Source organism: Oncorhynchus mykiss, chromosome 6 (genome assembly GCF_057628025.1).
Source record: "Oncorhynchus mykiss isolate SJ-2025 chromosome 6, ASM5762802v1, whole genome shotgun sequence".
In the NCBI taxonomy this organism is placed as follows: Eukaryota; Metazoa; Chordata; class Actinopteri; order Salmoniformes; family Salmonidae; genus Oncorhynchus; species Oncorhynchus mykiss.
This window is the reverse complement of record NC_143027.1, coordinates 38028500-38046187: the sequence shown is the minus strand read 5'-3', so window position 1 is coordinate 38046187 and position 17688 is coordinate 38028500. Positions and strand designations below refer to the sequence as shown.

General features: G+C 43.5%; 1 protein-coding gene across 1 annotated transcript in view; it reads left to right on the top strand.

Moving 5' to 3' along the window:
- Positions 1-17688, top strand: part of zmat4a (zinc finger, matrin-type 4a) — a 148874-nt gene that overhangs the window by 51372 nt on the left and 79814 nt on the right. Inside the window, exon 3 of the mRNA XM_021606382.3 lies at positions 9902-9991. Coding sequence (XP_021462057.3) covers positions 9902-9991 — 90 coding nt within the window. The remainder of the gene's footprint in view (positions 1-9901; positions 9992-17688) is intronic.

Sequence of the window (17688 nt, the reverse complement as noted above, 5' to 3'; positions counted from 1 at the left end):
GAGAGAATGATTTATTTCAGCTTGTATTTCGTTCATCACATTCCCAGTGGGTCAGAAGTTTACATACACTCAATTAGTATTTGGTAGCATTGCCTTTAAATAGTTTAACTTGGGTCAAATGTTTCATGTGGCCCATTCCTCCTGACAGAGCTGGTGTAACTGAGTCAGGTTTATAGGCCTACTTGCTGGCACACGCTTTTTCATTTCTGCCCACACATTTTCTGTGGGATTGAGGTCAGGGCTTTGTGATGGCCACTCCAATACCTTGACTTTGTTGTCTTTAAGCCATTTTGCCACAACTTTGGAAGTATGCTTGGGGTCATTGTCGATTTGGGAGACCCATTTGCAACCAAGCTTTAACTTCCTGACTGATGTCTTGAGATGTTGCTTCAATATATCTACAGAATTTTCCTTCTAATGATGCCATCTATTTTGTGAAGTGCACCAGTCCCTCCTGCAGCAAAGCATCCCCACAACATGATGCTGCCACCCCCGTGCTTCACGGTTGGGATGTGTTCTTCAGCTTGCAAGCCTCCCCCTTTTTCCTACAAACATAATGACGGTCATTATGGCCAAACAGTTCTATTTTTGTTTCATCAGACCAGAGGACATTTCTCCAAAATGTACAATCTTTGTCCCCATGTGCAGTTGCAAGCTGTAATCTGGCTTTTTTTTATGGAGGTTTTGGAGCAGTGGCTTCTTTCTTGCTTAGTGGCCTTTCAGGTTATGTCGATATAGGACTCGTTTTACTGTGGATATAGATACTTTTGTACCTGTTTCCTCCAGCATCTTCACAAGGTTGTTTTACTGTGCTGTTGTTCTGGGATTGATTGCACTTTTCACACCAAAGTGCGTTCATCTCTAGGAGACAGAACGCGTCTCCTTCCTGAGCAGTATGACGGCTGTGTGGTCCCGTGGTGTTTATAATTGCGTACTATTGTTTGTACAGATGAATGTGGTATCTTCAGGCGTTTGCAAATTGCTCCCAAGGATGAACCAGACTTGTGAAGGTCTACAATTTTTTTTCTGAGGTTTTCCTTTGATTTCCCCATGATGTCAAGCAAAGAGGCACTGAGTTTGAAGGTAGACCTTGAAATACATCCACAGGTACACCTCCAATTGACTCAAATGATGTCAATTAGGCTATCAGAAGCTTCTAAAGCCATGATATAATTGTCTGGAATTTTCCAAGCTGTTTAAAGGCATAGTCAACTTAGTGTATGTAAACTTCTGACCCACTGGAATTGTGATACAGTGAATTATAAGTGAAATAATCTGTCTGTAAACAATTGTTGGAAAAATGACTTGAGTCATGCATAAAGTAGATGTCCTAACCGACTTGCCAAAACTACAGTTTGTTTATAAGAAATGTGTGGAATGGTTGAAAACGAGTCTTAATGACGCCAACCTAAGTGTATGCAAACTTCCGACTTCAACTGTAAGTCAGACTGCTGTTCATTGACTATAGCTCAGCATTCAACACCATAGTACCCTCCAAGCTCATCATTAAGCTTGGGGCCCTGGGTCTGAATGACACCCTGTGCAACTGGGTCTTGGACTTCCTGACGGGCCGCCCCCAGGTGGTGAAGTTAGGAAACAACACCTCCACTTCGCTGATCCTGAACACACGGGCCCCACAAGAGTGTGTGCTCAGCCCCGTCCTGTACTCCCTTTTCACCCATGACTGCGTGGCCATGCACGCCTCCAACTCAATCACCAAGTTTGCAGACGACACAACAGTAGTAGGTCTGATTACCAACAATTACGAGACAGCCTACCGAGAGGAGAGTGCTGGGAGTGTGTTGCCAGGAAAATATCCTCTCACTCAATGTCGACAAAACAAAGGAGCTGATCGTGGATTTCAGGAAACAACAGAGGGAGCACACCTCTATCCACATCGATGGGAGCGCAGTGGAGCAGGTGGAAAGCTTCAAGTTCTTTGGTATACACATCACTGACAATCTGAAATGGGCCTCATGCACAGACAGTTTGGTGGAGGCTGAAGAAATTTGGCTTGGCACCTTACAACCCTCACAAACTTTTACAGATGCACAATTGAGAGCATCCTGCCGGCTGTATCACCGCCTGGTACGGCAACTGCACCGCCCGCAACCGCAGGGCTCTCCAGAGGGTGGTGCGGTCTGCCCAATGCATCACCGGGGACAAACTACCTGCCCTCCAGGACACCTACAGCACCCGATGTCACAGGAAGGCCAAAAAGATCATCAAAGACAATAACCACCCGAGCCACTGCCTGTTCACCCCGCTATCATCCAGAAGGCGAGGTCAGTACAGGTGCATCAAAGCTGGGACCGAGAGACTGAAAAACAGCTTCTATCTCAAGGCCATCAGTCTGTTAAATAGCCATCACTAGGCAACTCCCACCCGGTTACATAATCCTGCACCTTAGAGGCTTCTGCCCATTATTCATAGACTTGAAATCACTGGCCACTTTAATAGTGGAACACTAGTCACTCTGATGTTTACATATTTTTGCTTACTCACCTCCTGTGTATATACTGAATTCTATTTGATTGTATTTTAGTCTCTGCCACTCTGACATTGCTCATCCTAATATTTATATATTTCTTAATTACATTATTTTATTTTTAGATTGTGTGTATTGTTGTGAATTGTTAGATATTACTGCGCTGTTGGAGCTAGAAACACATGAATTTCGCTTCACCAGCAATAAGATCTGCTGAACACATGTATGTGACAATTAAAATGTGATTTGATTTGATTTGAAGAACACCAAAAGCCCAGTGACAGCCACTCAGCCCCTTCCCCCTTCCCCATCCTAGAGTGTCTCTCTCTGGAGTTTACCTGACCTAATCTGTGTCAGGCCTGGTTTGTCTGACTGACTTCTTTACGTAATGAGGCCTCCTCAAGGGCTGCTAGCCTGCTCCATTACCCAGCAGGCCAACTTGTCCAGTCCAAATCAGAACATACTTAAGGGTTGGCTCATTTTAATGGCTCCAATTAGTTCCCAAGAGGTAGGTCGACCAGTCTGCCACGACATGATGTTACGTAACACTAACAGTCATATTAGCAAGCAGTTCATTATGATGACTGCAGATGTTGCTAACAGGTCACATTCTGTCTGTGAGTGATCAAGCAGTATTGACTTGTAGCACAATATAGGAATGCAACGGTCAGTCATGCAAACAGTGCAGGTTAGTGTTTTTCTTATGAATCTTGTTCTGGAGGCAGCTTTGCAGAGAGGTCACTTGCTGGCACAGCCACAAAGTCATACAATATGATTTTAAACTTAACCCTAACCTTAAATCAAACCTTAACCACACTGCTAGCTCTAATGCCAAACCTTAATTTAAGATCAAAAGCTAATTTTGGTTTTCATAAATTTTTACAATATAGCCAATTTTGACTTTGCAGCTGGCCAGTCTAGCAGAAATCGCTCAGTCCTGCATCCAGGACAAGACTTATCCCAATAAACGGCAACCTGCGCAAACAGTTTGAAAATTAATTTAGTTTGATTTACATTCTCTCAATTGGTTTTAACATATTTCTACAATTGATAAAGAGAAGGCAAAGGAAATGCATAGTTTACCTCTACTCTAAACACTTCAGACACGACGGACATCAACAGAAGCACAACTATCCTTTAGCATCATGATACTGTTTTATTTTCCTCTTTTCTTGAGAAGTCTTGCCCCCTTGTCTTTGTGTCTGCATCCTAACTGTCAGCCTATTCCCTATATAGTGGACAACTCTTGACCAGAGCCCAAGTAGTGCACTATATACCATTTGGGACAGAGCCTGCCTATAGTGGGCAGACATAAGGACCGGACCAGAGGGTGGCACGGCTGGAGAATCTGCCGAGGGGCCATTGGGCAGGGAGTAGATTAAATCCAGAGGTCTCTCCCCCTCTCTCCCCTCCTCCCCCAGGGCACAGAGATCATAGAGCTTCTCTGATCAGCCCACTGATGTGGTGGTAATGCAAAATGGATTTTTCCTCCGTCCTGATTTTGTCAACCGTGCATTTAGTGCCAGCTTTGTAAAAACAAAGGCACCAGAGACTTCCTTCCTGTTACTTCCAGTTTATTTATATCAGTAGCAGAGGCTGCTCGCAATCGAGAGGAAAGTAAGGCAAGCTCTATTGGTCATACAGTGTATACTACTATCCTATTGGTCATACAGTATATACTGCTTTCCTATTGGTCATACAGTGTATACTACTATCCTATTGGTCATACAGTAAATACTACTATCCTATATACAATACAGAACTGCCAAGGAGATACAGTACCTCTCTGCATGGCCTTTGGCAATTTAGACTCCCCATTGAGATATCATCACCAATGCCAACAGTAGTGGAGATGATTCTCCATGAGCAGATGTTACTCTCTTACACTGGTGGTTGGTTGCTTCTCACTCATCCTTCACAACTGTACTACTTTCTTCTAAGTTTCCACAGGCTCCTATCCCCAGTTAAAGTTTGCATCCCAAATGACACCCCTTTCCCTATAAAGTGCACTACTAGTGGTGTGGTAGTATATACTGTCTACTAGTGGTGCACTAATAGCCATATTTACCATTTGGGACAGAGCCTGCCTATAGTGGGCAGACATAAGGACTGGACCAGAGGGTGGCACGGCTGGGTAATCTGCCGATGGGCCATTGGGCAGGGAGTAGATTAAATCCCGAGGTCTCTCCACCTCTCTCCCCTCCTCCCCCAGGGCACAGAGATCGTAGAGCTTCTCTGATCAGCCCACTGATGTGGTGGTAATGCAATATGGATTTTTCCTCCGTCCTGATTTTGTCAACCGTGCATTTAGTGCCAGCTTTGTAAAAACAAAGGCACCAGAGACTTCCTTCCTGATACTGCCTGTCACGCGGAGTGGAACAGGTGAACCCAAGAGCAGACTCAGACGAGGAGACTGGGATGAGGCAGGTTGCCGGAAACCAGGTGCGGAGGTGGAGGCGGAGGCTGAGGCTGGAGCGAGAGGTGTTGGGACAGGGTAAGCAGGTCCGAAGGGGAATCCAATGGAGCGTAGAGTGGGGAATCCAGGACAGAGTAGCAGGACTGGCGAGAAGTTGGACTGGAGACAGGTACCAGAGTCAGAGTGGGCAGAACTGTAGCGGAAAGGGAAACAGCGCCAGGCAAGGGAAAATAGGCACAACAGGACAACAGGAACAAATGACTAGAAACATGGACTGACTAAGCAGAGATTACGATCTGGCAGCGTGGAAGTGACAGGACTGAGTATTTGTCTTGATTATGGAACAGGTTGCAGCTAGTGGGGATCTGCTCTGACTCCAGCACACCTGTCTATACACACACACACACACACACACACACACACACACAGAGGGAGAGAGCACTGGGGGAGTGGTGGCAGGTCAAGGAGGCACAGGATGAGCACTAGAGGGTGTGGCAGAAGCAGATGTGACACTGCCAGTTTATTTATATCAGTAGCAGAGGATGCTTGCAATCGAGAGGAAAGTAAGGCAAGCTCTATTGGTCATACAGTATTTACTACTATCCTATTGGTCATACAGCATATACTACTATCCTATTGGTCATACCTTATATACTACTATCCTATATACAATACAGAACTGCCAAGGAGATACAGTACCTCTGCATGGCCTTTGGCATTTTAGACTCCCCATGGAGATATCATCACCAATGCCAACAGTAGTGGAGATGATTCTCCATGAGCAGATGTTACTCTCTTACACTGGTGGTTGGTTGCTTCTCACGCATCCTTCACAACTGTAATACTTTCTTCTAAGTTTCCACAGGCTCCTATCCCCAGTTAAAGTTTGCATCCCAAATTACACCCCTTTCCCTATAAAGTGCACTACTAGTGGTGTAGTAGTATATACTGTCTACTAGTGGTGCACTAATAGCGGTGCACTAAATAGTAAGTAGGGTACCATTTGGGATACAAACATAATAAACCAACTGACACACTGAGGTCTTTCAGGTTCCCTAGGGGTGTTGGTTTTTTTCAGTGCCTTTAGGTCCTCTCTTGCCATTGGGTTGGTTGTATGTAGGCTGTGTTCCAATGCTGTAGTTAGTAGACGTTCACATTGCCAGCAGCACAGTGTGTGTATTGCCTCAGAGCAGAGAAACTCAGATGGATTCAGATAGGTGCCACTCTCCTATGTTGCATCCATCTGTGTCATTAATGGTGGGCTTCTGGAGCTGCAGCCCTGAATTTTTTTGTTCCAGCCCCGAACCTTTTGATTCTCGAAGAATTGTGAAATTATAGGCTGTAAAAACATGGCTCTGGTGTGCTTTAGGACCTTGTGGACACCTCGGAATGGGCGGGCAGGCTGTTTTTTTTTTAACCAGGGAAAAACACATTGAGACCAAGGTCTCATTTGCAAATGTGCCCTGGGAACAATACAGAATATAAAATTATACACAATTTAAAACAAAAAAATTTAATAAATAGCAAATATTATATACACCATAAATAATCAAACAATACAAACTTGTTTATCAATATAAAAATCCCTAGCCTTTCTCCTAAAGCTGGTTACTATATGCATGATTCCATATGTGTTATTTCATAGTTTGATGTCTTCATAATTATTCTACAATGTAGGACATATTAAAAATAAGGAAAAACCCTTGACTGAGTAGTTTTGTCCAAACTTTTGACTGGTACTGAAGATCGCCCCCTTTTCTCCGCCTGTTACATCTAAAAATGTTGTAATTAGCAATGTCAATGTCGAATCAATCGAATAATTTAATCAAGTCTCTGATAAAACAAAAATGTCTGTGTTTGTGTCATGCATCCACATATCGATAAAGTCCATCTTTGACGTCAATACTTCGCACATTTAAATGTAACAAACCCAGCCCTTTTAAAACAGCACTTTAAAACAGCAGGGGTGTCCATATTTACCCTAACCAGGTCATTATAAACTTGATCATTTAAGTAAGTCAGGAGATTTCATAGGAATATAAATTAAGTTATCAAAGCTTGCCCTGGTGGGCCTGCGGCTGCATCTACTCTGTGGCTGTTTAAATACTATTGAAATTAAGACGGGGGTAATGCAGATTTCCTTGACTTGACTAGAGTATTTAACATCAGAAACAGTTTGATGTGTGATGGTGGTTGGGATAACCTGGGTAGAATGCAGGTTCTATACCAGTCAGTCTCTCAGAGCAGCCTTAAAATGGCCTTGCAATGGATAAGCCCCAAGATAGTTTGGGTGAATTCCATCTCCTTTGTAGAATATTTTTTCTTTCCAAAAAGTGTCAAAGTTATCAATAAAGACAACATTGACCGTTTGTTTTCGTCCTTTTGAATTTGTCTCTTGGGTGTGGACGGTTTAGGCTATTAGCTATTATGACCCCACAAATGAAAGCTAAGTCTCCCAGGAACATATCTGGGACTTCTGCATAGAATGACTGGGGAAAAGAATTGAGCTTCTCAATTTAAATCAAATCAAATTGTATTTGTCACATGATTCGAAAAACAACGAGTGTAGACTAGACTTATCCCAAGCTTAGCTAAGACTCTCAGGAACATGTATTCTGTTCTAAGAAAGATGAAAACAAAATGATTGCCTGATGATTTTCTTTCTGCTTTCCTGAATTTTCCAATGCCTGCATGATGCATTTCAATCACTTGAAAGCAGACTTACATTTGGCATTACCTGATTTTACATATATTTATGTTATTTCTAAGGCCAGATTCAAAAGCTTCATCATATCATTTTTACAGATTTCTTTCAGATCTGCCCATGGCCCTAAGATATCAAATTCAATAGTGTGATGGTCCATGTTATCATTTTTTAAAAATGTGCTATGAGATTGACAATAATTGTAAGCATGATATTTTATTTTACTGAAATGTATGTATGTATGTATGTGTGTGTGTGTGTGTGTGTGTGTGTGTGTGCGTGTGTGTGTGTGTGTGTGTGTGTGTGTGTGTGTGTGTGTGTGTGTGTGTGTGTGTGTGTGTGTGTGCGCAAGTTTTAATTTTCGTCAAAAACAAGTGTCTTTTGTTTTGATGGCCTGCATATGTGCAGTTCGCGCGACGCGGCCATTAGACCTGATGCCGTGTTCCTCCACATGAGCTTAGCTAGCTAACGTCGCAATGACATCGCCTACGAGCGTGATCAGGGATTTCTATTGAAGAAGCAGTTTCTACCTATCTTAATACTCAACCATCTTTGGTAACATTGTGAGGGTGCTTTGGTAACTGTGGAATTCTTTAAGACGTCTGGCTCATTGGACAGGTCAGTCTATGTTTGAAGTTGTTGAGTATTATGGGGTTTCCTGGCAATACACTATAGATGTACACTCTGTGTTCCAGAGTAGAGAGACCCACAGTAGCTGCTGTAATTGAAAAACGGGCAGTGTTTGCTGTGGCAGGTGGGACGGTGCAAGTTACCTGAATGTTCTATTTATATTCGATTGGCTTATAAAATTGACACGAGTGGATTATTTGTAACATTCTTAATGTGCACCTGATGCATTTAGCTGTTGAATGTATTTTTTTATTTAACTATGCAAGTCAGTTAAGAACAAATGCTTATTTACAATTACGGGCTCCCGGGGAACAGTTGGTTAACTGCCTTGTTCAGGTGCAGAACGACTGATTTTTTTCCTCGTCAGCTCAGGGATTCAATCCAGCAGCCTTTCGGTTACTGGCCCAGCGCTCTAACCACTAGGCTACCTGCTGCCCCTCTGTAGCAATTCCCCTGGTGTCACCCTCATAATATAAATAAAAAGACTATCAAAGGAATGCTTTGAGAGCACACTTACTGAGAGATTGGATGAGTGAGAGCTCCTGCATGATTGTTTCATTCCCTTATTGTTGTCTGTTTTAGCCGCAATAAACTTCCCCCTGCCACTAATATAATACCTGATAGTTTCTTTCTCAGCTAGAGCCCTTTTCACAGTGCAATATGCTCATGGTGCCACAGCCCAGGCAGAAATAAGAAAGGCAGAAAAGACAAATAGATTTCTTGGGATCAATCTCCCCCATCTGAGCTGACAATATGGGTCTGTGACTCAGTCCCGAATGGCACCCTAATCCCTATATTGCACAACTGTGGACTTGGGCCTTGGGCCCTGGTCGAAAGTATTGCACTACAATGGGAATAGGATGCAATTTGGGATGTTGCCTGTGTCTCTGTGAGGACAACCTGGGAGCCGTCTGTCTGTCTGTCTGTCTGTCTGTCTGTCTGTCTGTCTGTCTGTCTGTCGCACTGCATGAGTGCTCATCCATTGGCACCACGCCTCGTCAGAGAAGAATGGTAAATCTATTCCTCTCTTTTCGAGATGAAATGAATGGTTTTGAACACTTCACTGGTGCTCCTCACCCCCATCTTTGACCCCTTCTTTAATTTGTAAGAGCTGGCAGCTCCCTCTTGTCCTAACTCTCTTTTGTCCTTCTTCTATCCCTCCATCCCTACCCCAGCCCAAAAGCAGCTCTGTCTGTCTGTCTGCTTTCCAAGCCGAGGGATAGATGAGTTAGTGATGTGATGAGGGCCTCTTGCACCTTTAATGGAAGCTGAAGTAATTATTAATTGGATCTAGTGTTTGAAAGGGGCTGCGTCCCAAATGGCACCATTTTATTTTACCAGTCTCGTCAAAATTAGTACACTATATGCCCTTTGGGACGCAGCCCCAGTGTCAGACAAGAAGCAGCCGTCTGCAGTATAATTTTTTTCATAATACGATCTCACCATTCACTTCCCACATGCCCAATATGGCACTCTGGGAGACGTTCAATGGCATAACAATGATAAGAAAATGTATCAGAATGTACATGTGCAATTCATTCCACAATTTAAACCTTTGGGGGGGGGGGAGAAGAAAATAAAATATTAAATATTGGTATTTTCATGCTGTTTCTAATATTAGTCTTCCCCCCCCCCCCCCCCCCCCCCTTTTTTTTCCTTCTAGAGTCGGAAACATGCCAATAAAGTGCGGCTGTATTACATGCTACATCCCGTGGATGGAGGCTGCCCAGCAAAGAAACTCAGAACAGACAATGTGAGTACAGCAGCCACCACTACTGTAAATGATACATCTCACTGTATGTGTTCACACTTCGACAATGGTACCGTAAGATTTTTTTTGTGTGCAACGTTTTTGCATATGGCATGGCCCTATAGATATAAACTCATCTTGTCTCATCTCTGGCTGCACTCACTCACAGTCACAGGAGTCGTCAACTTTTGCTCTTAATGGACCCTCCTGTTATTGATTCCTACCACTATGTCTTGACCCTCTTGCCTCCTATCAGAATAGTGAATATATAAGTAGCAACACATGTCTGGTTGGCTGAACTGAACCAACGTGGTGGAAGTGAAAAATGAACTGAAAGCCGCAGGTCCAGGATGCCAGAGGAAGCAGAGTAGCTTTCCGTCAAGTGAAAAGCGCACATTGAGAGAAAGGGAGGTACATCACCTCTCCCATGTAAATCAGAGTACATGCCATTTTTGACAGTTGCAATTATGTTCTGCTGTCAGCCCCCGGTCAATACGTGTTTGACGAGCTCTTCCTTCTTGCCTGAGAGAAAGTACAGGGGAAATGGGTGGTGGTTGTGTGGGTTTGTGCTAGCTAGCATCTATGCTTCTATCTATGCTGAATCACTGAGCAAAGAAGAAGAGACCGAGACAAACAGTTGTTAAGCTATTTGCAGGTGGGCATTCTGTTTTGCATTAGGATAAAAACCTGCAGCATCCGTGTTTTATCAGCGTTCTGCACATTCACAGTTACATCCTTCTTTTGTGAGAAAAGGGTTTATATAATATTATCAAATCAATGTGTGTATGCTTGGCTTTTGGAGTTGAGATTCATTGGTGCTGTGGGGAGACAGTGGCAGTGAAAGTAGAACCGTCGCCGTAGTGTCAGATTGGGATTGTGTAGATCAGTGAGGAACAGAGCCATATTGCGTGTCTCAGTTAGAGTGAGTAGATCAGTCACGAGAGTAGCCTCAGACTCAGGTCTCAGCTGTGATTAGTCCCAGCTATCAGTAAAGAAGATCTCCTCCTCTGGATCTGATAAGGACTTGTCTGGGGAGAGAGCTCTATCCCTCCTCTCTCGACATTTGTGTCATTTAGCAGATACTCTTATCCACAGCAATTTACAGCAATGAGTGCATACATTCCCCCTTGGCAATTGAACCCACAACCCTGCCGTTGCATGTGCCATGCTTTACCAAGTGAGCCACACGGGACCCTCTCTCACCCCTTCTCTCCCTCCGTCGCTCTGCCTGTCTCACCACCTCCTCTCTCTTGCTCCCTCTTTCTCTCTCCCTGTCCCCCCCCCCTCTTTCTATCCTCCTCCTCTAACTCTGCCTGCCCTGCTCCTCTCTTATCCCCCTCTTACCTCAGAGCTGTTGATTAGTCCTCATCACATGAAGACACTGTACAGAAGCCAGCCTGCAAACCTGGGTTTAGAGGCTAAATTAGAAACCGCTAGGGGGATTGTTTGATCTGGACATTGTGTTGTTGGTTTTATGTGTTTTCCATGTTCACAGAGAGTGATCACTGCCACTCCTTACCGATGCTTTTTGAAACCATTTATAATTGTATGTCACCGATCCCTCCGAAACTGTCATTACACACACCTGGTCCCTATTCCCATTCATTAGTAATTGTATAAGTGTGCCCTTTGTTCACCATTGTCCTGTCGATTATTGTTCCAATGTCCGTTGGCCGTTGGCCGTGTGAGTACCTGTGCTGTGTTGTTTTGGCTTTCGTGCCACGTGTATTGTGCAGATGATTACGGGTCTCATCCCGTGTGATAATCATTGTGCGATTGTGTATTTATTTGAGGTACTCCTCGCTCTTTTTTGGGGTCTCAACCCTGTGTTTTGTATACGTGTTTGTTTGGTCTTCGTCCCCGTGCCTGTACACGGCACGCTGTAATTTGGGTAAAGAAATGTGAAAACCTATTACGCATTCCTGCGTCTGTCTCCCGACCCTTTATACCAATGCCAACGTGGCATTGTAACTTGATGGCAGACGTTCTATTAGTTATCCCACTTTGACGTTTTTGTCCTATATAGCTACGATACTATACTTTACGATACAATAACTTTATTGACCATTTACATGGAAATTCAACTGGTTGAGATGCCTTCCTTGATGGTCCAGCTCCAATGCTCAAGGTAAAAACATGTCCTATATTCTGTGAAAAATAGCAATAACGTTGCCCTTGGATTTCTCACATGGCCAGCTCTCATTGATGACTACGCGTTCACATAAATATCATAACACCCAAGTTATATTTGAAAATATAACTGCCAGACCAGTAAAATGTATTACTGTATTACCCACTGCAGCGTGCATGCAGTCCTCGATAGGGGGATTAGTATTTATTCATTTCCCTACATGAACAGACTGCAAAAAATAAACAGCTTCCAAAAAATGGCAACTAGGGAATAGGCTGCTGGAGGTAGCTGAGGCAATTATTTATTTTCTCTAAGGCCCTATTTTACCTTTTCATCTGCTTTTAAGATCAAAGCTCCAATACTGTTGTCTATTATGGGTCGTCGTCCTCTAGAGTAAGTGTATTCTCTGTACTCTCTGTGTTAGCAGGGAAAGCTATATCATTGGTCACTTCCCAACAGCGGTTGTTTTCTGTTGTGTTCTCATGCTCAGTGTCCATTGTACTGGATACAGTAGTGTCACTGAGCAACACACCAGACCTGAAAAACTGCACTGGTCCACCGATTATAGCTAATTTCATGGGAAGAGAGGTTGCTGGTCTGTGTCATCCAGTTTAGTTCAAGCTGGGCTTTGGGCTGGGTTTGTAATGTATTGTCTGAAATGTATAATAGATGGTTAATCGTATAATCACTTGAACGAAATCAGATCCATGAGGGAGAGATGTGTTTACATCGATGGGAAGTGCTTTATCAGTGAGTAATGTATTGGGCGGTGTCCCAAATGGATGGCACACTATTCCCTATTTAGTGCACTACTTTTCACCATAGTCCTATGGGCCCTGGTCAAAAGAAGGGCACCTTGTTGGAAAGAGTAGGTGGGGTGAACGGACCACAGTGGCAACATGCCCTTCTAGTCTCCTCCCCAAACCTACTAATGCCATTCACATTTTTTAGGCTTTCCATCATCTTCAACCTCGGCTAAATGAGCGGTTTAATAAAATCCATTATCTATGCACTCCCTGAACCAATAAGTGAGCATGACTGCTCACACACCGCATCCTTTCTGAGAAAGTAAATGACAACAATGAAGAACTCTTTTCCAAAAACAATCTTAGCATTCCTTAATTCACTCTCTTCGTGTTTCAATTGCTAAGCAACTGCTCACACCTTTTCCCCCAGGTAGTAGCATACTGTATGAAATGTGCATGTATTCCCGTCTCATTTGCTGTCAAAGCTCCTTTGCTTTTCACCCAAATTATCTCTTCTCCACGAAATGAAAGAGCATTCAATTATTTGTCTCATCTGTTTTTGACAGGATTATGATGATATCAGTAGGCTGTGGCGTTATCAGACATTACAAAACTCGCTCTGTCGTGGGATGTTCAAGGCTGAGAAACTGATTGAAGCTCCATCTCCGAGACTCATTATCTGTAGTTTGAGTCACAAGCCAATGCCACTCCATATCTGGTTGCTTAGTGACAATGATATAGTGATTGTAAATACTCAGGCTGGGTTCCAAATGGCAACCTATTTCCAATTAGTCAGCGTCATTAGTCTGTTAGTTTGCATTGTCTCCTAAGCAGCGATCCCTTTCACTCAACCTCAACTGGAGTCCTGTCCACAGACACTATGGATAGATCCCGAATGGCACCATATTCCCTAGTGCACTACTTTTTGACAAGACCCCCATGGGCCTGAATAGGGTGCCAATTGGGATGCAAGCCCATAACAGCCAGTTTACTACACTGCTCTAACAAGCTGACATGCTCAGTCTGCAGCCAATCCAGTCACAGACAATAAACGGCAGCAAATCACAAGAGAGAAAAAGAAGACTGCCATGGCCATATCCATCTGTTTTGTACTGGATCAGCCTAGCGGCATTGGTTACTAATAGATACATGGCCCCCGAAGGACAGTTAAAATCTCCTCCTTAACTCCTGGTCCTGTAACTCAATGCAGAAGCCATTAAAGAGCATGCAATTAGAGACAGGGGAAGACTTTTGGGCTGATTGAATATCTCCTCAGAGCCTCACTCCTATTTAATTAGTGGTGTTTAAATCAACCCTTCATGGGCCGTAGCAGGATATAGTTCCAGGGGAGGAGAGGAGAGGGATCCGGTTTCAGCGGTGGGAGATTGAAGTATCCCAGAGAGCGAGAGAACCCAAAAATAAACTGTGTACAGTAGTATCTCTCTCTCTCTCCAGTGCATCTGCTCAGTAACTCTCTGTGGTATTACAGTTTTCAGTCTTCAGCTCCTCTACTACTCCACACAGAACCCATCCCAGGGGCTGATCTCATTATAAGTTGGCAGAAAAGTTCTCCCATTCTGTGCATTTTATCACCTTGCCTAAGGCTATGGTTACCATAATGTTATCCCTCGATGCTCATCATATGCACTCACACTATCCACTGTCATTCTCTATTGACTGTAACAGCAGGTGTGAGTTGTGATGTTTTCAGTATTTTTTGCAACAAAAAAATTGTTTAATATTGTTGGTAGCCTGACCTTTCCAGTACTTTCCAAAAGTACACGTTTCCTTGATTGGGGAAAGTATAGTATCTGAAACACAGATTGGATGTGACTGGGCCGTGGCTGTTGCATGGCTTCAAGGTGGCGACATCTAAAAATACACAGGAGAGAGAGAGAGGGACAGAGGGACAGAGAGCCCCTGAAGGGTTGGCAGAAAGCGAGGGAGGTAGAGAGAGAGAGAGAGAGAGAGAGAGAGAGAGAGCTCCTGGGGGTTGGCAGAGAGGCTGCGTGGTGGTGGTGTCTGGCCAGTCAGTGCGGCCTGTGTCTAGACCTGGCTGAGCTGATCGCAGCTGACAACTGTGGCTGGCTAATCTGACCACACACCGTGGTAACCTGCTCTCGCTGAGGTGGAACAGACAACAGAGTGTCTGCATGTTTTTGTTTTTTCCTTTCAGTTAAGACCTAGACAACCAGGTTAGGGGAGTTCTTTGATGAATTAAGGTCGCTAATTAATGATCAAGTACAAGGGAGGAGAGAACCCGCAGACACTCGGCTCTCCCTGGAATGAGTTTGACGTGATCTACGGTGTAGTTGTGCCTATATATGCAGTTTTGCGACATTACATTTCAATATTTTGCATGCTGGAGTTATTGTTATTGATATTGGTTTTGTATGTGAGAAAAGAACGCTACTTAATCTTAAGGATCGGACCCTTTTTTAAAATTTCCGCCTAAAATGTAATTCCGAAATCTGCCTGTAGCTGAGGATGTGAAGCAAGGATATGCATATTCTTGATACCATTTGAAAAGAAACACTTTGAAGTTTGTGGAAATGTGAAATTAATGTAGGAGATTATAACACATTAGATCTGGTAAAAGATAATACAAACAAAAAAATATATTTTTCATCTTTGAAATGCAAGAGAAAGGTCCTACATTAATATAGGAGCCGAGGTGTAATTTTGATTTTGTCCACAAGATGGCAGCAGTGTGTGTGAAGTTTCAGAATTACCTCACTCCACAACATTTTGCATCAAGTCTCCCAGGAGTTTGCCCGAATGTGTCGAATTTGTCAATTTTCAAGTACGTAATTGTAAAGAACATACAAAAATGCTATGGTAAAAAAATAAATGTTTACACTCTCCCAGGAATGTCATACATGATGGATCATTAGCTTCCCTACAGAAAAGACACATCTAGATGGCCGGGCCATTTGTCCATTAAAATAACATCAAATTGATCCGAAGTACAGTCTAGACATTGTTAATGTTGTAAATGACTATTGTAGCTGGAAATGGCTGATTTTTAATGGAATATCTACATAGGCGTACAGAGGCCCATTATCAGCAACCATCACTCCTGTGTTCCAATGGCCTGTTGTGTCAGCTAATCCAAGTTGTTCATTTTTAAAGGCTAATTGATCATTAGAAAACTATTTTGCAATTATGTTAGCATAGCTGAAAACTGTTGTTCTGATTAAAGAATCAATAAAACTGGCCTTCTTTAGACTAGTTGAGTATCTGGACATCAGCATTTGTGGGTTTGATTACAGGCTCAAAATGGCCAGAAACAAAGGACTTTCTTCTGAAACTCGTCAGTCTATTCTTGTTCTGAGAAATTAAGGCTATTCAATGCAAGAAATTGCCAAGAAACTGAAGATCTCGCACAACGCTGTGTACTACTCCCTTCACTGAACAGCGCAAACTGTCTCTAACCAGAATAGAAAGAGGAGTGGGTGGCCCCGGTGCACAACTGAGCAAGAGGGCAAGTATATTAGAGTGTCTAGTTTGAGAAACAGATGCCTCACAAGTCCTCAACTGCAGCTTCATTAAGTAGTACCCGCAAAACACCAGTCTCAACGTCAACAGGTGACTCCGGGATGCTGGTCTGCTAGGCAGAGTTCCTCTGTCCAGTGTCTGTGTTCTTTTGCCCATCTTAATCTTTTTCTTTTATTGGCCAGCCTGAGATATGGCTTTTCTTTGCAACTCTCTTTTTTATTGAAAATGTATATAACTAGTAAAGAACAAATTCTTATTTACAATGGCGGCCTACACTGGCCAATCACGGACGACGCTAGGCCAATTGTGCGCCACCCTATGGGACTCCCAATCACAGCTGGTTGTGATACAGCCTGGATTTGAACCAGAGCCTTTAGTGATGCCTCTAGCACTGATGCAGTGCCTTAGACCGCTGCCCCATTCAGGAGCCCCAACAGTATATCAAGCCAGTTGCCGTGAAAAAAGTGTTTTGTTGTTGTGCACTATCCTCAAACAATAGCATGGTATTTTTACTGTAATAGCTACTGTAGATTGGATACTGCAGTTAGATTAACAAGCATTTAAGCTTTCTGCCCATATAAGACATGTCTATGTCCCAGGAAAGTTGGCTGTTGTATACAGCTTTTTCTAGTCACATTATAGCATATTGAGCAACAACCATCCCGGTTTAGGGACACCGATCTAAATCGGTAGTTGCTCAGTATTAGTTTAATTGGATCATAGCACCATGTTGTTTGTGGACCCCCATTGAGACAACAGTCATTCTGATTTCATGTTGCATTATTACTTTGTACTCCCGCTGCTTGTTCCTGTGTGAAGCTCCCAGTTCGGAGACAGGAGTCATCCTACTACAAACAGATAGGAGGAGACACAGGTTCCACAGGTGTCTGGGGCTCCTCTGCCTGCTGAGAATCCTTGTTGAGGACGCCCAGTAGCAGTCAGCAAGAGAGAGATGGAGAAAGCGACAGAGAGAGAGAGGCAGAGAGAGAGACTGAGACAGAGACGGGGAGAGAGAAAGATGGAGACAGGTACAGAGAGAGACAGGGACAGAGACCGAGAGAGAGAGAGACAGAAAGAAAGAGAGCGAGATGGAGCAAGGAGACAGGGGAGCGGGAAAATGCCTAGGGCTGACGTCTACACAGGTTGGCTTCTGCTGGTCTGTACAGAGGTTGGCATCTCCAGGGACACCTCTTCATGTTTACTCAAGACAAATCTCCGACTACTTTGCTTCTCATAAACAAACTTTATTGCAATTCATAAATATATTAGCTACATGTATTCAAAGGATGAGGAAGGAAAGTTGTATTATATAATTTTGGTCTCCC